Genomic DNA, 24084 nt, shown 5'->3' on the forward strand with positions numbered 1-24084 from the left:
AGCGGTGTACGAACACTCATATGTTGAAGAGTTGCATATGTATTATATAACCAGTTGTTTACAGTTGCATAACGATGCCAACAGCAACATGGGTGTTACCAACACCCGACACGGTAAGCTGATATATAGTGCTTATATTCTTCAATACTGAATAGAGCGAACACGAACAGCACTAAGAAGGAACACAGATGCGCAGGACAGGCGTTACTCGCAACTAAGCTTCATTCAGGAAAGTTTCCCTAGATATGTACACAGCCGAGTGCCACGCGCAGGCGCACTGCACGTACGTTACAGTCACAGTCGAAGTTGTTACAGTTGTTATGCTTATACCTGTCCGTTATGACGGAGAACGCACGCACGCGCGCACGAACCCGTGTGCATATGTGGAAGGGGTTCTTGACAGTTCTTGAACGAGGTCATCATCACCGTGATCAGTGAGCCCCAGCAGCTGGACCGGACTTGTTATTCGGATCCGTTCGTGATCGCGGCTACGAGGGGTCTAAGTGCAGTGGAGTGCAGTGGATGCACGTACAGCTGGTGAAAATCCTGGATGCATCTTACGATGAAACTACCTATGATGCCTCCTGTCCTGGACGTGTCAGCGAGGTGTTTTGATGCCCTGTCCTCATCCAAGCCGATTTTGACGCAGTATAGACGTCAGACTCTGCCCAGGCGGCGCTGCGAAAAACACCGCCACCAGCGCCCTCATCGTAGCCCTGGCACTAACTGGGTAGTGCAAAGAGAGCCGCCCGCAAGCGAATGTGCATAGGCCGCAATATAACCCTCCTCTTTCGTTGCTGTCGAGGCGCGGTTTCCTGAAAATCAAGGACCTGGAAAGCTTCTTCCGCCAATCCACACTTCAGAAACAAAGGAAGCTGATCAAAGCGAACTGCGAGTACAATGCAAAATAAGTTTTAGTTATTCCCGCGCGCTACAACTCGCAAGTACAAGCGAGCATCACACGACACCGAGTTCGAGGCAAGGCCTCCGACATCCGTTCTCTAGAGCCTAAATGCGTTAAAATCGGGTATATACGTATGCCACAGCGATAAAGTACCTACATACACGATAAATTTACTTAGCTATGCATCTTACGATCAGTGGTACAAAACTCGGTTCATCAGGGGCGAATGGCTCCGGCGATTTTTGCCTTTTCAGTTGCATTCTCCCTTAATTCATCTCTCGCTTCCTGTGCATTGGAGTGTTTTATTACGCATCCTCAAATGGTCTCTTGATGGTCGTCTTCCGTTTGTATGTACTGCAAATGGGGATACGTGCATGTCCACTTTCGCGGGGTACAACCAAAGGCAAAACCGTGGCCTCCGAGATAGCTACGGCAACCGCGGAGGACACGGGCGAAACAAACCTGAAGGGGGTCACGACCAACATTCTGCGATTTACTTGTATGACGCACGTGGTGTTAGCTAGTTAGAACTAGAACTCTGAGCCTTCAAAACGTACGTACACACGTCCGCGATGCTGTGTTGTGACGACCAACTCGTCGCGGTGTGCGTATCACGCGTCTCCAGTCTGCCTCTAGCTGCTCACGTCGTGTTACACGACAAGCACCGCGGTCAGAGCCTCTGCTGAGCTTCATAGTCAAGGTTACCACGGTTTTACATCAGGGCTACGCAAAACAACAGCAGAGCCACACATTCATGCCACCGGCTGTGGCGAACGCGGGTACTTCGCTTACCCAACACGCTCGCAACGGCCCGTATCCAGCGCTCTCGCCTTTCTTCTTCGTACGACAACTATGGAAATCGGTAAAACTGAACGTTGTTATTCAGTCTTTTACGTCCGTGGCAATTCACAACGCAACAGTGCGTGTTTTGCGGCGTTTCTTCGTAGCGTGCGGAGGGCTCTCGTCTGCTGCTGTTTTCGCCGTCGTTCAGGCGAGTGATCCAGCAAGCACTTCACGACGGTTCGAAGGCGCGTCCGACTAGCGGAGAGCAATTCACAGCTCTCGTTCTGAGTGCTAAATGCGCCAACACACGCGATATTAAGCTCAATCGTTGTTTCGCACTCGCTAGTTGCAGCTGGTCCCATAGCAAACTGTGCGAGAGAGTCGGTCTATGCACTACTCAATACTTCTCCGACAGGTGGCGCCACACATCTTGGAAACTCCAGAGTCTGACGTCTATAAGGACCACGCGCTGTTGGGTCTTGATAAATCAATGTTGAACTCACCGGTAATGATTAGAGGCCTGGTTCTCTCGGCATTGATCCCGGTTTTTGCGTAATCCACGTGGTCCACGTTGCGGACCACGTGGGCGAGTGGATGGTAGTTGAGCGTCTTCCTGGGCTGTTCTGTCTTCAGATTCCGCACTTTCCTTGCGTCCACCGTGGTGGTGTAGCGGTTACGGTGCTCGGCTGCTGACCCGAAGGTCACGGGTTCGATCCCGGCGCGGTGGTCGAATTTCGATTGAGGCGGAATGCTCGATGCCCGTGCACTGTGTGATCTCGGTACACGTTGAAGAATACCAGATGGTCAAAATTTCCGGAGCCCTTTGCTACGGCGTCTCTCATAATCATATCGTGCTTTTGGGACATAAAACCCCAACAGTTATTATTATTTTCACTTTCCTTGTGTGTCAATGTGTGTGTGTTCGCGGTTACTGTGTTGGTTGAGACTGTATCACCTGTGGCACATACCCGCAAAACATTAACTCTCGTATGGGGGTATGTGCCACACGTGACTGAGAGAAAGGGTTACATGACGTACGCGACAGGTATTTTGCGTAATTCATGTCTTGACCAGTGAATCGTGTTCGTCATACACTTATCCCCTGCTATGCCAATTTTGGTACATTACAAGTTATGGAGACGACCTTGAGAGCGCCCAGACGTAGGCGGTTAGATAGATAGATAGATAGATAGATAGATAGATACGTAGATAGAAACGGCCAAAGTGCCTGAGGTTCGCTAAGAAATGCTTCGCATTTAATACCTGTCGCGTACGTCATGAAACCCTTTCTCTCAGTCACGTGTGACACATACCGTAAACCAGAGTTAATATTATGCGGGTATGTGCCACAGGTGACACAGAGTCTCAACCAACACAGTAACGGCGAACACACACATTGACACGCAAGGAAAGTGATAATAATAATAATTGTTGGGGTTTTATGTCCGAAAGCGACGATATGATATCAGAGACGCCGTAGCGAAGGGCTCCGCAAATTTTGACCATCGGGTATTCTTTAGTGTGTACCGAGATCGCACACAACACGGGTATTCAGCATTTTGCCTCCATCGAATTCCGACCGCCGCGGCCGGGATCGAACCCGAGACCTTCGGGTCAGCAGCCGAGCGCCTTAGCCGCTACACCACCGCGGCGTACACAAGAAAAGTGAGGAAACTGAAGACAGAACACCCCTTGAAGACGCTCAACTACCACCCACTCGTTCACGTGGCCCGCAACGTGCACCACGTGGATTACGCAAAAGCCGCGTCAATGCTTCCTACAATAAATATGCTGAGAGTACCAGGCCTCTCATCATTACCGGTGACTTCAACATTGATTTATCAAGACCCAACAACGATTGGTCCTTATACTGCGTGAAACACGGATTGGATGTGGAGAGGGCATTCAGAAGACCTCGCTGCCACGTCTAGGACAGGAGGCATCATAGATCATTTCATCGTAAGAGGCATCCAGGATTTTCACCAGCTGTACTATACCTCACACTTCACTACATTTTACTCCTCGTAGCCGCTATCACGAACGGATCCGATTAACAAGTCCCGTCCAGCTGCTCGTGCTGACTGATCACGGTGATGATGACCTCTTTCAAGAACTGTCAAGAACCCCCTTCTACACATATACACGGGTTCGTGAAACGTGCGTGCGTTCTCCGTCATAAAGGAAAAATATAGGCATAACAACTGTAACTGTGACTGTAACGTACGAGCAGTGCGCCTGCGCGTGCCACTCGGCCATGTATTCATCTAGGGAAGCTTTCCTGAATGAAGCTTAGTTGCGAGTAACGCCTGTCCTGTGCATCTGTGTTCCTTCTTTGTCATGTTCGGATTCGCACTAACCGGTATTGAAGAATATAAGCACTTCGTATCAGCTTAGCGCGTCTGGTGTTGGTAACACACATGTTGCTCTTGCCCTCGTTACGCAACTGTAAACAACTGGTTATATAATACATATGCGACTCTTCAACGTATGAGTGTGCGTATACCACTTCCATATTTCCCTAGCGTCATTCCGTAACGTTTCGCTCAATATGAAAAATTACGCCACAGTCACCATCTCGCGCATGCTTCGCATAACATCGATTCCCACGGTACGTGGGATCTGCCGAATTTTTTTATAGGGAAAATTTTTTTTTTCAGGATAATTATTTTGAAAATAAAAAGGGGGGGTCGAAATATTCTTATCGAATAAGAATTCAATGAATAATACAAAATAAAATTTGATGGAGTCTACTTTGGTTAACTATGAAGCTTTGGAACCATGGTTATTTTGTAAATCTCATTGTCTGTGTTATGAAATCTTGAACGGCCTCGCATACCTTCCCGTTGCTGTGCCCAAGGGTAAGTGCAGCTAGCGATAGTAAATTTGGAGGTGTTAAGTCTAATCCAATGATGCGCAACAGTGTTTCTAGATATCTCTTTCTCAATGCAGAACGTCTTCGACACGAGATCAGAAAGTGTTCTGTTGTTTCATCTTCCCTACAATAAGAACAAAGCGAGGAGGGTGCCAAACCAGCGCGCGTCATCACCTTGAGAATTTTCCTTTTTCTTCGAACGCGCGGCTTACTTTCTGATTCAAGGACTCTGCTTTCTGTCTGATCGCGAACGCGGGCGTGTGGCGGCATACAGCGGCAGCCGCGGTAACAATGAGGCTCACAATGCTCAAATCAGACGATGGCCATTGGTTTTTAAAGACGATAGTCTTTCTTGGGGAACTTAAACGCCGAAATTTTGGTCTGTCTTTCTGTCTGTTTAGAAAAAGTTTATTTCATCGTAGGACGTTACGAACATTTAGAAACAGTGTCCGTACAAGAAGAACATTAACATACACAAATGACGAAACACCATACACATAAAACGTTTAAACAGAAATGTCGAAGTTCACAGTGTGTCCCTAATGCATGCTACTAAGAACTAGCATGCGCACACTTAACACAATATATACAATGTACATGACCATGTATATACTCAGTACACATGACTTGCTGAACATGCCATCAAATATGTACAGCATTATGTACAGCATATTTTATGGTACATGTAATTTACATAATTTACAGTTTGAGCATGAAATGTGTATATACAAGAACCTGTATGTCTTTCTGTCTGTCCTTCTGTCTGTCTTTCTGTTTGTCGGCACGTCCCTCGATTCAGCCACTCGGCCAAAGTTGAACCACTTGCCCAAGGGCCAGCCATCGTGAACGGCTGACTAGGTTCATACTTGTGTACATTGTTGATCAAAAAGCAAACATTACGCATATCTGAGGCGCAACATCACTAGGTAAGTATTAGACGGTGTGTTCCTTTAACAGAAAATACATATATACGCAATTTTAAAGACCTTGATGGTATGCGTTTAACGTTGAGACTTAAAAGATTGCCACAGCTGAAGCGATCAGCGGTCCAAGCCGAGCAAGCGCGAGCGCCAACAACAACCGTCTTCGTCTTCTTCTTTCGCAGGCGTTCTTGTCTGCGCCCTACCATGTTAAAAATCACTCCCCCGCGGAAAAGGAGCCATCCTGGCGACCTAAGGGACAGGTACAACTGGTGGGTCATAATGCGGCTTCAGTCGATCGACGTGAACAGTCTCGCGGCCGCGACGACGGCGGTTCGTAGATGATTGAACAGGCTCAATCATATAGTTAACTGGGGATGCTTGACGTAGGACACGGTAGGGGCCTTCGTACTTAGGCAGTAGCTTTGTGGAAAGGCCAGGAGCGGAGGAGGGAACGCGAAGCCATTCAGGCGAATACGACTGAGGAGGCAGGTTTTCGTCGTGACGGTCCTCCTGGCCCTACTCGCCCTACAATGTTACAACCCCAGTTTCTTAAGGTGAGCTGAAAATGCGACTGCGCTGAAACTTGTCTTCCTCCGTGCCTTCTGCACAAGCTCATGTTGTGTTTCGGTTTCGGTTCAGTATTGCATTGTACGAATGACAGGGGGCGCCGCTCTGGCATTCCTGTTTTACCCAGGCGACGTGTAAAGTTTGTGGAGAGTACTCGTTGAGTGCGGACGTTTCTTCTCCTTCGGCGCATCGCGCCAAACAGCGTGTTCGGGCTGGCCGGCGTCCCCACCGGTCGCGTTGGTCACCGCCGGTCTTCGCCTGCCGCTGCGCCGGGACTACCAGCCCGCAACACAGCACTCATGTTTCCCGACGTATTGCCAGATGGCCCATATCTCACGCAGCGCCTCTTCTATCGTCTTTAGACGACATTTGCAGCGAAGCACGCAGATACGCGGCCAATTTTTTTGTTTATGGCGCGGTCATTTGGGTAATGACATCATTTGTCGAGAGAAAAGCGAGTGATTTCTTGCTTACTTTGAGGGTTAATTCTAAATTCCAAGCCACGTGCTGCGGTATAACGTTCGGCTCACATGTTCTCAGGAGCTTCGTCTACCGAACAGCAGCGTTTTCTTACCTCGCTGAAAATGTGTTGCAGGGCCCCTTTAAGTATTTGTTCAAAATGGTTCGTTAAGAATTTGAAAATTAATATTAATAAATAAAAACCATTCATTCGAATTTCTTTTCATGTTCCAAGCGCATGTTTATATTCCTCCGGTTCTTGGCCACTTCCCCTGAGTGAGTAGTTGCCACCGTTTTTTTTTCTAGAGTCCTCATCACCACCATCATCTTTGTCCGCAGCGGGTCCGTACCATAGTTATTGATGCTATCACCAGCGCCATTATTTTTCAGTCCCGCTAGTCGATGTAGCGCTCTGATACGTACGACGGTTCACGTCTAAGTCATGGACGCTGCGAACAAAACGGATGGCGAAACAACTACGACACACGCGAATTCACAAGAGCCGTCACGGAGCAAAAGCCGCAAGAGGAGCAAGTCGCGTGATGGCAAGCTTCGACCAGCCTCAAGCAGTGACGACGGACCTGTAAAGTAAGTCGCGATAGGCACCCGTAAATGGAGTTTCCGAGATGCGACAGTAGCGCCAGAACACGCAGCCTAGCGAGTAGGAGCAGCAAAACTGGGCCTGAAAGTGCATTTTTTGGGGGGTCATGCATATTTACAACCGCCCAGATGGCATTATGGCGGCACCCAGGGAGCCTTCGTTGGAAAGGTGCACAGAAGGGAGACGCTTGAGCGTGTCTGTGCGTTCCGCGGTTGCCCCATTTTCTTGTTATTCCTGGCGGCCGATGCCGGCAATATTGAGGCGGCAAATAAGAGCTACTTCGCACCATCTGGTCAGTGGCGGGGGCCTAAAGGCCTGAGGGGTTTATTTCTCTTTTTCGTATTTTCAAACAAACGAGCCACGGATCTCTTAGGTAAACCCATACCTAAATATTCTAGTGTCTACAGTTGGTGAAGATTTATTTGACGTAGTTGCGCACAAGAGACTCATTCACGTACGAATATAGAAGATGCAAACACAAGCGCTGGACTGCAGCCCGCCTTTTACATTTTCCTGCGCTGCCCTCTGCCGTGTTAGTAGGGTTTTGGTTGGGGCCGGGAAAACCCTTTATTGCCAGAAGCAATGCCTCTGAGATGAACAAACGTTTCGCGACATTTCCGCTAGGGGTAAGGCGCATGCGCAGTGGCATCGTGTTGAAAGAACCAGCTCATATAAAGACACAAGCACATACGCTATGATAGCATTGATGTAGGATGAAGACCACAAAAGAAAATTAGACTGATAGCATGACATTTACGCTGAAAATTCGGATTACAATTTTTAGCGCAAATGTATGTGATAACGTAAATATGTGATTACAGTCCAAGGTATCGGCGCACTTTTTAGCGCATGAACGTGTTGCTCTATACCCAGATATGAGGCGGGTCTTTGAACAACAAAGCAACAGTTACAGTCCATCGCTGGCGCTTGTGTCTTCTTTATGAGCGCGTGAACGTGTATTTTGTGCACTGCAACATCAAATCTACATGCTCCCACTAACAACGTAAAGTCGAGATTTTCCGCCATAGCTGTTTTGAGCCTCCTTAATCTGAAGTGAGGGTCGGGCAGGCAGATGTGATTGAGTGTCATTTTGTGCTCTGTATGCCATGGGGAAAAAATTTCGGAGGAGGGGGGGGGGGCACGAGCCCGGTGTGCCCCCCCCCCCTGGCTACGCTAGTGGAACGCATTCGCGTGCTTCAGTTCAGTTCACAATGGGCAAGCATCGGGGCGTGGCCTAGTGTTCAACGCACTCGCTTTCGGACCGGGGGGACCCGAATTCAAACCCGAGCCTCGGAAAGAAAACTTTTTTTTTTGGTCTTTGGGGTTTTTGGGTCTTTTGGAACACCATCAGCTGCACAGGTCAGTCAGTACAAGCTTCGATTGAAAAATTAAAATACATACGCGTGACCTTTCAAGCGATACTCTAGAATAAACATACTTAAGTCTAACAATGATTGTTCGCGGGCCAGTTGATACTTCTTAAACGTAAAACAGCGCGCTTAGGACAGAAAGTTACAAGAAGCACACAGACACAGCGCTTACTTACTTACTTGCTTAAGTCCTATGCGTCATTTCTGTGGTCACTCAATAGTCGCCGAATTAGAGCGTTCCCTGGTTTGTTCCATTAAATATGCCACCAGCCTCCACTACGATCATATGTTCCCGCTGCCACCTCTGTGCTCCTTCGCCCGAAAGAGCCAGTCGGCGCCTTTCAGTTCTGCTTTAGCCGCGCCCGTCTGCAGACTTCGCCAGCTTCGCTCGCGCAAGGGACATACGGGGCGATTTCACCAATTTTAGCTTTATACGGAACATGACGGCAACAGAAAAAAATGGGCCTCGAATGTCCATATAAGTGCTACCACAGCAAAACGTGTTGCCGGTGCACGACATCGTCAGGGGATATTCTTCAAGCCACGAGCAAATGTGTATCTTGAGCTTAAAGAACCTGTACTAAATAAACTTCAATGGCGTTCATACACACCGATGGTATCACCAGCAGTCATAAGCGACTTGATGGCACCAGTTGCCACGATAAACTATTTCGCTCAAACATAAAGAATCAAAACTTCAGGAAGTGGAGGTGCCCTGTAATCTATAATGCAATATGTTAGTCATCCTACATGTCATACGTCGCCATATAGAATTAAAAAAAGAAAAAGAAACGTGAAATCACCGCGCTAGCATTCTGTACCGCCGTAGCTGAAACGTGTGGCCCCGGTCTTTGTCAGCAGCCGGGATCTATCAAAGTTTCTTCTACCGTAGCTTTTGTTTTCTCTGCACCCACATTTGGGAATTGATGACGTTAGTGTAAAGGATATTAAGAACACCTAGGTAAATGATTTTATGGGTAGACGTCTTTGCTGCGGCGGCTACCATCAGTATATATAGGCTGACAAAACATGAAGAGGGGCTAGTGCAAGCGCGGAGACCTTACGAGGAAGCGTATGCTAACATTGGTTCGTCATTATAGTTTCTGCGCACTCACGGGCCGCCACATTTTCCCACTGCTTAGCCACATACAGCTTCGAGGTAAAACTAGTTGGGCGTTAGCTAGCATGCATTGAATAGTACATTGTTCTTCTAAGGCGATGAAGTCTGACACATGGCAGAAACGCGCAAAGAACGCCACAGTGAACACACAGGACACAGCGTTGAGTAGGTGAATGTTCATGAACCAACTAGTTCACCTAAGAACCCTTGACAGATGGCTCTTGCGAACCCTCTTTCGCAGGAGTCAAGAGAGGCAGAGTTCCACCAGTACTCGGAAGAAGTCACGGAAGAGCCTCGACAAAGGTTCGCGAGAAGCTGAAAGGCCTCCAGAAGCAGCCGCTGTTGCTCTTGCGGCGCTGCCTTCCTCCTCCGCGTCTACTAGTCAGCAGGCACATAAACTTGGTGCGGCCGACGTAAGGACAAATTAGGCATTTTTCTTTCACAGCCTGCTCGACCTTGTAGAACTAGCAATGCCCTTAATGTTATGCAAAAGTAAATGGCACACTGTCTGTTCGCCGGCACTCTTTGACAGCTAAAACGATATTTAGGTGCACGTTAACGAACCGCAGGTGTTCCAAATTTCCGGAGCCCTCCACTACGGCGTCCCTCACAATCATATCGTGGTTTTGGAAGGTTAAACCCCAGATATTATTATTACAACTAAAACGATGTAAAATATTGGTAACTTTTTTTCTCGAGTAACGGCTGGCGTATGTTTAACTCCACTGTGGACAGTTCTATTTCTTTGCAGTAGAATTTTTTCATGATCGTTACAATGGCTATTCCACGCCAACTGTGCCAATCGTGGCGCTCGACCAAATATCTTAGGCACTTTGAAGCGAAAATTGCCTGATTAAAACAGAAAAGCACGACGTTTGCTTGTCGTCCGTTCTGATTGTGCTGTTTGCACCTTGCATGTGTGATTTATCATATATACCTCATGAAAAATGCGTTACGCACTCGTCAAGTGGTTGCACTCAGCCTTACTTCCAAACGGGACTACCCGCGCTCCTGTTAATGATAAAATTATATACTAATTCTAGTGAGCGTCTCACCAGGTCACGTGACTCAACTAGTGTGCATATGTGCATACTACCAGGACTCGTTACCGCTGCTTAGTGTTGACTAGTGTAGGCTAATGTTGGCTCAATGGTTGCTGACGCCAACACTGTCTTCATTCGATCTCAACCCAATGGCTGTGTTGACTTTAAATATGCAGCGTCCTCCCCCTGCACGAGAAGGCCCTTCCGCGGCACAACATGGCGGCGCCGTACCAGTGGTCAACGAAAGAAAACCAGGCAGGTGAGTCAGCCGAGAGAATAGGCGTGCACACAGGGCGAAGGGGGGAGGGGGGACTACACCGGGAGCGACTGCCAAGAAGGGCGTCTGATTTTGCAGACCGGCCATGCATGTTTCATAGTACACAACCGTCTGACTCAATGCGTGACACCGGGACCGTGCCCCCCCGAAATTTTTTTTGCCATAGTATACACAGCAGAGAATGACACTCGACCACATCTGCCTGCCCTGCCCCCACTTCAGATCATGGAGGTGAATCCCCCCCCCCTTCGCCGAAAAAAATTTCTACCTATGCCCCTGCTCTGTGTATATAGAAGATACGTTAAATATGTTAACGTTTCTTAACCTTCTGTAATGCTGGCAGCCATCTAAAGAACTATCATTACAATAAAATACAGCTAGTAGTCGAGGAACGCCGTGCGACGTGAGCGAACTATAAAGAAAATGCTGCTGTTGGAGCCATTGCCTAGCAGACGACAAAAGCCGAATCTCCGCCTTTGCGTCACCGGAGCGCCGTTCGCAGCGCCGCCATCGGTCGCGCACAAGACGAATACAGCTTCGCTGTAAAAAAGTAGCCGCCGCGGTGGCTCAGTGGTTACGGTGTTCAGCCGCTGAGCCGAAAGACGAGTGTTCGATCACGACCGCAGCGGTCGCATTTCGATGGAGGCGTATTGGTAGAGCTAGGACCGCCTATTGTGCGATGTCAGTGCACGTTGAAGAACCCCAGGTGGTTGAAATTATGCGGAACACTACACTACAGCGTATCTTATAGCCCCAGTCGCTTTGAATTGTTAAACCCCATTACCTAACCAACAAATAGAGGAACACTCCAAATTACAACATAATACGCTAGGAAGTAAGTGCATGCGACGTAAGCTGAACATATATAGCTATAACTGAAAGCAATAAATAACGTTTCTCTGGGCGAAATATACGCTCAAAAAGATTTCGCACCCTTTGGAAAGCATTTTTGACACCTAGGTCGCCTGATTCATTCTCGATATCGAAGCTGTGCAAACTCTCTACCGTGCTCCCACGGCTGTAAAATGTGTCGAAATGAAAGTTGAACGCGAACATAGCATGTACGTCGCCATGGTTTGCCTCGTGGCCTCACGAGACACTATCGACGCTGCGGCATGCCAGACAAGCACGACGGAGCATGAGACACTGCTGCATTCGAACTCTTCCGCACCATGCTCGTCGAGCTTGGTGGCGTACCGGCGCTGATCAAGTTGCCGTTCCTTTTTTAACCTCTTAGGTTGTCGCTGCTCTTATTATGGAGTCCTGACGACGCGCATTTTTGCCATCGCGAACGAAATGGGTCGACTGATGTGCAAAAGCTTCCACATTGGGCTTGCGCCGTGTGAGTAGAGATGGCCCCAAGTGCGAGAAGCGCACGCCGCCTTGCCACCGGCTGTAATGTGCCTGTGCTCTTCTCTCCGACTGCATTGTTGTATAAGTGGAGGGTGCTCTACCCTTTCAGTGGAGAGGGCTGCAAGTGGCGGCGGGGGCGGGGGCGGGGCGGAGTGTCTCTGCGTGATTTCATTGCGCTCCACCTTGGACGACTACTGCCACTCGAAGAGCCTGAAAAAACTATCCACGTGTCCACGGAGTTGAAAAACGCACGGAACGCTAGCCGAGTGCAGCTTCGCCGTTAAGTGATGGCACAACATACAACATGGGAAGCGATATTGCGCCATATTTAGACGAAGGCCTGGCGATACCCATGCAGAAACAATTCGCAAGATTCAACAGGCTTTTGGTGAAGCCAGGGGCATCTCTCGAATAGAGGAGTGTTACAACCCCTTCAAAGATGTCCGCGCATCAGTGGATAGCGAACCGCGTTCAGGCCGACCCTCAATGAACCAAAAGGAGAATGTCATTGAGAAAATGTAGTTTAGAAGGACTTGTTGTTGGGCGAGTTAGTGCATTTTAACAAAAAGGAATACCGTGCGTAACCTGACAATCACACAGATCAGAGACAAACACGAGCGCAGTGCTTGTGTCTGCTCTCGTGTTTGCGTCTGGTCTTTGTGATTGTCAGGTTGAGCTGGGTATTCCTTTTTGTCATTGAGAAAGCCAAAACTTTCTTCGCTGAGGACCGCCGCATCACAGTCCGAGAACTTGCGGACGAGACAAGTTTAAGGTACCGAATAAGTACATTCAACGTCAACCGAGGATTTAGGCATGACAAGAGTGTCCGAAAATTCGCACGAAAATTGAAGGAGAAGAAACTCCGTGTGGAACACATTCCGATTATTAGTCAGGCTCCTTCCTACTACCCCAAGATGGCCGCGTTTGACATTTTACTGAATCCAAAGCTCAAAATTTTGCTGAACGGAACCCAATTTGAGTAAACAAAAGGCAATGCGAAACTCAACGGTCCAGCTAATGACCGTTGCTAAAAATGCGTTCCAGAAATGCTTCCAACAACACCGCGAGCGCTGGCAGAAGTGTGTGCGTTGCCGAGGAGGCTACTGTGAGGGTGATTAGGGTTTTCTACCTCGAAGTCAATAAATGTACTTCTAGTGAACAAATGTACAATCCTTGTTGAACAGACCTCGTATTATCTCAAACTACAATCGCGTTGCTAGCATAAGAACCATAATAGCCAGCCTTTCCATTGCTTTGTTTCTAGCAGCACGTCGAAAATTTTGCCGCTTGAACTTATTTCTTGTTTATTTCACAAAATATAGTACAATACCGTTTTTCACGACAAATTTGTTCTATAACCGCCGTATACATCCCATTGCATTGATCATCGCCATAAACATCCCACTTTGTAAAACCTCAATACATTCCGAATCTACTACCGCGCACACCAGCTGAGTGGATCCGGCTTCGCGATGACAGTAGGATATAACCGAGGTTTTCGATAGGCACTAACCACAGTTTCGTAAGTGCAAGCGTGTTGGGAATTTCTAATTGCTGATTTCACTGACGGTATTTTGTCATCTTTCTGCTTTTATTTTTTATCCACTTCTCTATCTTATGCCAGTGACCAGGCCCGTAGTCAGGAATTTTTTTTTTGAGTGGGAGGGGGGGGGGGGGGGGAGGCACTTGCTGAAAACCTTGACTGTTTGAGAAAAACACCTATTTTCATTATTTATTTTTGGTAAAACACCTACTTCACCCAAATTTCGGCGGGGGGGGGACCCAGCCCCCCTCCCCCCTGGCTACGGGCCTGCCCATGACACTGAGGGTAAATAAATAAATAAAATTTAAGGAGACCTGTCAGGATTGCAGTCTCCTTTCTGTAAATGCATCTTGAAACTGCTATATACCGCTCATGTGGTGAACGAGATATCGACAAATTTTATCAGAAAAAGTAGGTTACTGGACGCGATATCTGGGCTTCTTGCCCAGATATCCCTGAAGGACCAATATACTGCAATATACAAGTTTTAACTGATTGATTCATTAATTGATTCATTGGTTGGTTGAATGATTGCCAGGGTAGCCAAGAGGAGATGTTCGTTCAGCATTTATATAGGTCGATAAGTTAATTGTCTTATTTCTAGACCCAATGTGGATGGTTGTGACTAGGAGTGGCCCATGCATTCGCTTACGTTGGATAGGCGTGTCTGTAATGATCAGTTCTTTTGCAGAGCATTTCTGGGAGCTGTGGTGACCACCGTCGCTATTTTTCTGGGCCTCGTCGCAGCGCTGGTGGGCATCGTGCTCAGTGCACCATCGCAGGACGTCGAAGTCATTTGCCTACCGCCCGACAAGCCTTTCCCGGAGGGCACTGTCATGGTTCGTTAAAGGTCACACCGTGCCTTATGCATGTGCCTTAGACGACTCGAAGGCGAAAGCCACCATCTTCTTTTTATTCTCAGTCCATTGTATGAAGCGATTCTTTTAGAACTGACATGTTTTATTGGCCTATAGTTTTGTTACAAATAATCAGATTTTAATGCCGTTTGCGGCAAGGAGGAGGAAGAGGAGGAGGAGTAGGAGAAGAAGAAGATACATTTATTGACCAGAGTGATCTACCAGGGGAGGTAGTCTGCCAGACCATGCCTGTCAGCCACCTCCCCGGCTCTATTTATTGCCTGCAGTTGGACCCCCGGGTTGTGAGATGAAACATTCAGGAAGGATGAGAATTTAATTTAATGGCCCGTCCGTTTTAGATGCGAAGCAGCTTTTGCTTAGGGCTGTGTCCGTCCTTCCCTCACGCGTCCGCTCCCAACTGCGCATGCGCCAACTCTCCCTCCCTCTCCTCGCGTGAGCGCGAGGGGGTGGCGTGAGCGGTGCCTCCGCTTCGTTTCTCCTCTCCCGTTTCTCTCTCTCCGCCACAGCTGTGCGTTCGTATATAATGCGGCGTGAGCTCGCTCTCGTTGCACTCTCCTTCACAACGGCGCTATGGACGCTCGCGAAGCTGAACGTTAACGGCAACGCCGGCAAGCGAATCTCGAAGCTGCGAGGCAACGCGAAGCCGAAGCGCAACGGAAACATCGAGCTGGGGGGGGGGGTAACATAAGCGGTACACAACATATGCACAACTCCACACACAAATAAAAAATACACGGAAACATACAAATGGAACAACAATGGAAACACAAGTGAACATCCAGCGCTGCTTTGCATCCCCAGATGGTTCCCTTTAGTGAGAGATGGCGTAATTTCTTTTAATATCCAACACACACACACACACACACACACACACAAGAAAAAATTGGCCGCGTATCTGCGTGCTTCGCTGCAAATGTCGTCTAAAGACGATAGAAGAGGCGCTGCGTGAGATATGGACGCCATCTGGCAATACGTCGGGAAACATGAGTGCTGTGTTGCGGGCTGGTAGTCCCGGCGCAGCAGCAGGCGAAGACCGGCGGTGACCAACGCGACCGGCGGGGACGCCAGCCAGCCCGAACACGCGGTTTGGCGCGAAGCGCTGAAGCAGAAGAAACGTCCGCACTCAGCGAGTACTCTCCAGACACTCTTTTATTTGCACGTCACCTGGGTAAAACAGGAATGCCAGAGCGGCGCCCCAGGGCATTCGTACACTGCAATACATAACCGAAACCGATACACAACAATGAGCTCGTGCAGAGGGCACGGAGGAAGGCAAGTTTGAAACTAGGGTTTTTAGAATTACGTATGTATGCATTTTCTATTAAAGGAATACATCACCTAATACTTACCTAGTGATGTTGCGCCTCAGATATGCGTAATGTTTGCTTTTTGATCGACAATGTACACAAGTATGAACCTAGTCAGCCGTTCAAGATGGCTGGCCCTTGGGCAAGTGGTTCAACTTTGGCCGAGTGGCCAAATCGAGTGACGTGCCGACAAGCAGAAAGACAGACCAAAATTTCTCCGTTTAAGTATCCCAAGAAAGACTATCGTCTTTAATAAATAAGAAGTAACCAACACCGCGAAATGCTATGCAAGGAGGGATGGCTTGCGCCTATAAAACGTAAATAAAAATTTGTGGGCAGTATGCACTAGTGGTGTAAGGCTGGGCTAACAGCGGAACTTGTGGCCGACCTAGATTAGTAGCAAGGTAGTTTTTAGCACGTTCTTCACTGTCATGGTCCTCCCTCTCTGTTCCTTTCTCGTTTCATTATTTCTTTCTATATCTCTATTTCTTTGTTTGCTTTCTCTTCCGTTTACCAGTTATATGCTACTCTATAGTTTCTGAAGGCAGAACCGTCATGGAAGCGCCTACATCGCACATCCATCGTGTCAACCTCAACGGTTGTGCTGGTGACGTGCCTTGTAACCCGCCAAATAACTAGGCGATACAGAAACGTATACTATAGCGATTCTCATTTCTCGAATGTACGTTGGCCAGAGCAAACTGTCTTTATTTATAGTCAACCTTAAGATGAAGAAGAGGACAAAGAGAGCGTGAGCTGGCTTAGTTATTGCGTTGCACGCGCTAGGCGCAGCTTAGTTTTCTGGTCACGCGAAACGGCGGAACGAAAAGCTTAAACAGCACCGCTGTTAAAACTCTGATTGCCATGCGTTGTACCAAACGTGACCACAGTCGGATGCAACAAGTCCGGCGTAGCCCCCCGTCCAGATAACCGAAGCGCCGCAGCCGATTGCCTCCGCGACTAAAGAAATAGCCGCGCTCATGCACTCCGCTACGTTCTCCGAAGGCAGGGTCTCCGGCTGTCCGGCTCATGCCGTCAGCCTGGAGTGCGCGCCCGTTGGCACGGGCTTGTGAGCATCCACCCTTGAGGCGGAAGTGCCGCGGACCTTAAGAGTTGTATCCAACTATAATAAAGGTTTGTAAATATTATAAAGGTTTATAATCACTTACTGTACAGCTCGTGTTGTAAATGACTACCCTTCATGACGTAGGCATAACCGAACTCACCGCTCCATGCTGGCTGCAACACTCTGCAATGGGCGGTAGGGATGTTTGCAATTTTCCTAAAAATGTTGGCTTTTAATTCGAGTGTCCATGGTTTGTCGCGATAGACACAACCCTTCAGAAAACCCCATAAGAAGAAATGTGGGGACGATAAATCTGGTGATCTCGGAGACTACAAACCTCTGAAGAAATCCGTACGGGACGGGACATTAAATTTTATGGCTATTAAATTTAATTGCCCTTCCGATCAAAACGGGATGGCTAATTATTAAGTCATCCTTCCTAAATCTTTTGCCGCAAGTCGCATTAAAATAGGATGATTTGTAACAAAACTACAGCCAAATAAAATAGGTCAGTTTTAAAAGAAGCACCTTGTACAATCGAATGAGAAGAAAAAGAAGATTGGTAGAGGCTTTAAGGAGTCTGGGGGGTCCTGAACACCAGCCGTTTTTGCCACGCTGCACGCCTCGCCCAGAAGGCCTCTCAGGGCCTCTGGGTCAGCCCGGACAAGAATGGCGGCCCATACCTGCATGTTAAAAATTTTGCTTAACAATTTAGAATTTAGGATTTATAATTGGGATCTGTTCTGATGTTTGTAATATTTGTATTTCGCTTTTTTATGTTCCCATTTGGGCTTCCTCTATAGCTATAATTCATGAAGTTGCCCGCTCGCACGGTTCGTTTGTAGAGGAAAGCGCCAAGGCAGAGTGTGTGATATGCTGCAGGGTCGTCGTCAACTGCGTTAAAGGGGAAAGCTGGGCAACTTTGTACTGGTTCACCATGCTGAACAGCGCAAAAGACAAGGGACGGTAGAAAAGAGAACAGGACAGGCGCTGAGTTTAATTACATAACATTCTTGTCTTGTTTTCTCTTTCTTTTTGTTCTGTGTTTTCTTCGCCACTGTATACATTTGCCGATCGTATATGTGATTAAACTTGGTTGCGAGTCAGCGCCAGTCCTGTTCTCTTTTCCGTCGTCCCTTGTCTTTTGCGCTGTTCAAAATCAAGAATTGTCGTCAAAATCATGAATTGTCAACTACATGGATATGCTAAGCATTTCCTGCAGCAAGGGGCAGAGTTGGGCTAGTTGGTTTGGGTTCATTTTGAAACATCGCAGAAGAAGAAACACACAGAAGATGGCTTAACAACAAGAGCGCAGCGCTCGTGTTGTTAAGTCTTCCTCTGTGTCTTTCGTCTTTTGTGCTGTTTCAAAATGCAGCATTTCCTATCGCGGTTCACATGGTCCAGACGTGTGTAAGTCCAGGGAGTGTTAACAAGAGCGCTTGCATGCTTGCAGGCGCGCCAGAGTTCCTGCAGATGTGTGTTGCGCCGCACATAGTGCTTCTAGCGAAGTTTGTTTGATCGCGACGTATACTTGTTTGTGTCGTTGCACCTACGCTACTACGCGTTTGAAAATGACCCTCCGACAGGCCCAGATTGCTACCTTCATTCCTAGTAACGTCCATCTGACGTGACCGTTTTTCGTGCAGGTGGCGAGCAAGGGAGGAGGCCGTCTGCTCGGCCGCACAGTGACCGTGGACGGCGTGTCACTGAATCGTTTCCTGGGAGTCCCGTTCGCTCAGAGCACGTCAGGCGTTCGCCGGTTCTTGGTGCCGCTGCCCATGGGTGCCCCTCAAGACCCATGCATGGTGCGGGAGTGTCTCGAGCCACTGCTGCCGTGCGCCCAGTGGTACAACGGCAGTGTGCACGGCTCCGAGGACTGTCTGCAAATGAACGTGTGGACGCCCACCTCCGCAACAGGAGGCGATGGCAGGGGTGGAGGCAGACCCGTAGTGGTAGCGGTCTCAGGGAACTGGTTCGAGACAGGCTCCAACGACGATCCCGACTGGCCACAGCTGGCTGCCAAGGGTGAGTGCTTTATGACAGAATTGTCGAGTATAGTGTTAACAATATATTAGTGGGCTAACTGGCTGTTCGTTATCATTCAAGAGCGTTCCTGTTGGGGCCAACGCTAAAAAAATTGCCAGGCCCTTTAGCCACTGCCAAAGAAAGACAAGCGGAAGCGCACGCTTTCGCGCGACATCATTAAATTAAACAGGACTTGTCGCTGAGCTAGTTGGTTCATTCCTTGAGAAAAATTGGTATGGCGCAAAAAAAAAAGAACGGGGACGAAGTGAAGACATGAACTGACAAACTTCATGCCCGTCCTTTTTTGCAGCATACCAATTTTTCTTATTAAATTACTTTGACTCTCTCATTCAATCGCAGCATCTCTTTGTCACATCATTTTTCTTGACCCTCGTTTTCACGCCGTCATTGGATTTCTTAACTCATGAGACTTATAAGAGTATAAGGCTTTCGCTTTAATAACACAGACCACGAACGCGGGCACTGACTAACACTACAATTCTGGTGAGTCCGTTTGCATCTTTATCCGAACAAGAGCGCTGTCACTCAAGTAAGTACAGTGTATATTCAGTTATTGTCATGATTTTGTGTCTTCGTAAGCACGCCGGGGAAGCGCAGAGTGTACAAACGTTCGTATGACGCCACGGGACCTTGCCCACAATGAATACATACCACCTGGTCTTTGTGCCGGATGTTGCTGCCTTGAAAATAAGGATGATAGGAAGGCAACGCAATACACAAATTCAATACCCTTACACGCGCAACGCCTGAATAGCAGTAGTTTCAAAGCGGTCTTTTTTACGTACTTTCGGTATATATACTCCTCGAATAAATATGCAGATATTTAGGAATACGTTAAACTGAAACTGGGCTTTATGGATTGGTTGAAAATCAGCCATGCGTCGTAAAGGCGTAATTAAACGTCAGCTTAATTACCATATATACCTGGACTTATAACATTACGTCACGTTATTGTAACGACAAAAGCAAGGTTGTCAAGAACTCGAACGAATCTACTAACTTTTCGTCGGGGTAAAGCATTATTAAGCGATTGCGGGAAGTGCATGCGTAAATATCACCGCGATGGATGTATTGCAGGAGGCAGTGAGAAAGTGCAGGTTACTATTATGAAGCGGACTACAGATACGTCAGGCACATAAGGCGTGACTGCTGCACGAGTGGTCTCCACCTTTGTTTGACCTCTACCACGCTGGACGGAACGCAACGCGGCCGTGGTTGAACTTGCTATAAAGGGTCTCCTCCAGCCAGTGTTGTTTTATATCAAGTTTCTTTTCAGACTTCAAGAACAATACACAACCAGTTGTCATTATTACCTATCTTTACAGAGCGGCAAATGTTTGCAATACGCATGGAAGTTGAATTCGACATCTCAGGTCGACATGGAGATTGAATCGCATGGAGATTGTCATCTCAGGGAACCCCACTATCGAGAAAGAAAACAGCGCGATATCGAGAGCGAACGGGCACAGGCACTTTCCGTCCTTCTCAGACTTGTACAGTTTTAAATGCGTATAACATCTTTTTGGCTCACATCAAGGGATATCAATGGCCTGCTTAACCGGTCTGTCTAACCGCGAGTTACCGCTTGCAAGCAGGCGCGTTCAGACGCTTGGCGTGTTTTCCAGAACGCATGTGACTTCCTCAACAATTTCTTTCGGGCAAACCATAACTTTGTTATGCTGACAGTCTTCATTATATACATGACGGCAGTCTAGATTGCATACCTAAAGCGATGTAGCCTAATAGTGTAGATTATTCACGAGCAACAAATAACGCGAAGAGCAGGCGAGTCGCGTCTTATGTCTTTTCGCCGTGTTGACAACGTGATACTTCATAAATACGTCGCGTGGTGCTATGTGCGTTCAGGAGACGTGGTTGTGATGGCGCCCAACCATCGACAAGGCGTGCTGGGCTTCCTGCACCCACCTCCGGTGCCCGGCGTGGTTCAAGACCCGGCCGTTGACGACGTTGTTGCTGCCGTGCTATGGGCGCGCGACAATGCCGAGACCTTTGGCGCCGATCCAAAACAGCTGGTGTTGGTAGGCCGTGGCTCGGGTGCCTACCTGCTGTCCATGGCTTCCAACAGCTTGCCTACCGACACGGCACTCCGGGCATTCTACCATGGCATTGTCTACGGATCGCTGCTCCCACTCGATCCGGTATCTCACACATTGCCCGAGCGATCACTTTTCCGACAGCAATGCAGAATATTCTCGATTGTGGAAATCTGTAAAGTCGAATATATTGCTCCATAATGCATCGTTAAATTTCGCGGCTTACGCAATCTTTTAGGTTATTTTACTAATTGAGCAAATTAATGAGCCTGTGGGTTAAGATATCCGCAAGATGATGACCTCGAAAGACCTCGAAACTGAGAAAAAGGGTTGTAAACTCAAAGAATGAAAATGTTAGCAATTATCTACTCAAACAAATATTATGTGTCGGGGAGAAGTGAAAGGTCGCAGTAAAATGCTGGGACTTTTCAATGGTTGTGATGCCTTGGACGCGCGTTTAATGTCACTCTATGTTTGCCAACCTTAAGACCCTCCCCTCTGCTGGTAAACGAGCAATACTATCTACCGACCTGCTTTTGGGACTGTTCCACAGGAAGACGTCTTTCGCGCCGAGCTTCGTTCTCACAGTTTGTGACATCTTCGTTTGGTTAATATCTGCAGCGATATAACGCGACGCATTTTTCTATCGCGCTTTGTTTTTTTGCGCAATGTCACACTTAGCGAGATGTCGCGCGCTCCGCCGTGAGATTTCCCACGCTGGTATGGATAAGCAGCTCTAGCCTAATTACACGGCGCACTTCTTTCGAAAGCTTCGAGAAGATGCAAGCGTTGCGCTTTCTGTCGAAACTAACGCGTCATATGTTGAAGCGTAAGAAACGTGTCTTATGGCTTAAATGAATCATGAACCACCCCTCGGGCTTCGTGAAAAAAACACATCCCGCGGCAGGCAGACACTGTTATGAGCAGCTCAGCCAAACCTTGCAGTCGCGCGCGGCGAGGACAGCTTAGAAGCGGAGAGCGAACTTTCCATTCTCTCAGGCTCCCTCTTTTCATACAAAACCTGTGTCACTGCCGCTGAATGAAGTGACTGAGGTCTTTGGAGCTGTCGGCGCCGCTGTTTGACGTCCAACAACAGATAGCATGCCATTGGCCAACAGCCGACATAAATCAAGAGCGACGTTTGGATCACTGGAAGATTAATCTCGTCCGTTCGTAAAACAAATATAGAGCTGTTGCTTGTCTATCTTATCCTAAGTGAAGCAGTCAACAGGCAAATGCAAGGCGTTGTTAAATGCCACATTAAAGCCCACTGATGATCGTTGCACGGAGCAACGAGGAATTTCTCTCGGCTTGAATGGGAACTAACACACAACCAAGCCAAGAAAATCCTGCCGACCGGACAAACACGGTCACGCCTTAATACTTTACTTGGCTTTATCGTCTGATCGTTTTAATTAAGGTTGTGTCTAGCAAAGAAAAACGAGCCCTTAAAATTTCTCTTCTTTCGTCTCGGCTTGAATGTTGATCAAGACATCCACCAGGCGCATGCCTTGGGTGCCATTAGATTCGACGGCATCGCATGGCTTTAGAAGCGCTCGACAAAACAAAAATATGAAAGCAGGCAGAAACAGACCCATCTCGAGCCCATACTAAGAATAGGGGACTTTAGTACAACGAGGCTATGAAGAGTGTGCACAGTGATATGTGCGCAACCCCTTATCTTTAAAGGGACCGACAACTGGCCAGAACGGGTGATTAGATCCTGGTGGAAATGAAAAGGCCGTCAATTATAGTGACAGATTCCAGAATACTTTCCGCGATCTGAGTAGGATTGATATTTTTAAATCGCGTTTAAAAGTAACAAAAACCGGCATGTCGCGCAGCCTAGCGCGAGCGCCATGAACCAGACGTATGCAGTCTTAAGCACTTTGTTGTACCTAGTCTAATGCTTTTACACGCACCAGAACGAGGGCTGAAAATTTGAATATGTATGTTATTGTCAATTCCCGTTTGTTTCTAAGGTAAAAGAAGTAAAGCATGAGATGTGGCGCTGCTTTCGTGGCTTCCAGTGAAACGGAGGCTGCGGCGCATGCGCGCGACGTCCGGCGGCGTTTCCCGCGTAGCTCGACTCTCGTCTGCTCTCGCCGTATCGGACTTTTGAAGAGTAGCTCGCGAGTTTGCGCTGCTGCTCGCAAAATTCCATCGACTTACTGTTCTGTGGAGGATTGCTACCACTTCATGAACAGCACTGCTGGTGTATCCTACCACTTGTTTCGTTTTCGAAGGCTTAGCTTGGCTTTGCTTGACTAAAATGTGATAAAGCGACTGTGTACGGCCAAAGTACATCTATAAGAAGCCCCAGAAAAACGCTATAGCTATTGTAAAATAATTTAATAGGCTAGAAAGCAGTAGTCGCGGCACCGCGGGCTTTGCAAACGTAACATTGCCTTTTCATACATAGAGCATAACTTGTCACCACTGCTGGCGTGTAATCGCTATCGCGCTCACCTCTCACTGTTTGCAGCATGTGATATTAAGACTGCATAATCGCTGCAGATCGAAAAAAACGCCAGGCCTGCGCGGAAAGCGCAGCACAGTCACAGCGAAAGCTGGAAGAGCGGCATTTCTAGAGCCCGTTATAAACTCTCTTGTAGCTACTAATACAGGTACATTAGCATCGTACCCACTACGCCACAAAGCGTAATTTTTGGGAAGTTTGGAAGCACCCAGCGCGACATTATTCGTTGTTCTGCGAAGAAGCGAGGTACCATATGTAAGCGATTATGTGCAGTTTGTTGATGCGGCGGTTGATGACGATGAATAATTATGGTGGCGCCCTTTGTAATGGGTTCGAAGCTTTAAACGACCCACTAGTTACGTAATGCATATTGTGTGACGCCCGGTCGTTATTTAACTGTCCCACCACGCTTTGTAACATACGTTAACCAGACAAACGG

At 47.9% G+C, this 24084-nt stretch overlaps 1 protein-coding gene across 1 annotated transcript in view; it reads left to right on the forward strand.

Moving 5' to 3' along the window:
- Positions 1 to 6950: 6950 nt before the first annotated feature.
- Positions 6951 to 24084, forward strand: part of LOC119395007 (cholinesterase) — a 27455-nt gene continuing 10321 nt past the window's right edge. Inside the window, exons 1-6 of the mRNA XM_037662302.1 lie at positions 6951 to 7096; positions 9841 to 10012; positions 10819 to 10901; positions 14507 to 14654; positions 18713 to 19091; positions 20979 to 21271. Coding sequence (XP_037518230.1) covers positions 6951 to 7096; positions 9841 to 10012; positions 10819 to 10901; positions 14507 to 14654; positions 18713 to 19091; positions 20979 to 21271 — 1221 coding nt within the window. The remainder of the gene's footprint in view (positions 7097 to 9840; positions 10013 to 10818; positions 10902 to 14506; positions 14655 to 18712; positions 19092 to 20978; positions 21272 to 24084) is intronic.

Source organism: Rhipicephalus sanguineus, chromosome 5 (assembly GCF_013339695.2).
Source record: "Rhipicephalus sanguineus isolate Rsan-2018 chromosome 5, BIME_Rsan_1.4, whole genome shotgun sequence".
In the NCBI taxonomy this organism is placed as follows: Eukaryota; Metazoa; Arthropoda; class Arachnida; order Ixodida; family Ixodidae; genus Rhipicephalus; species Rhipicephalus sanguineus.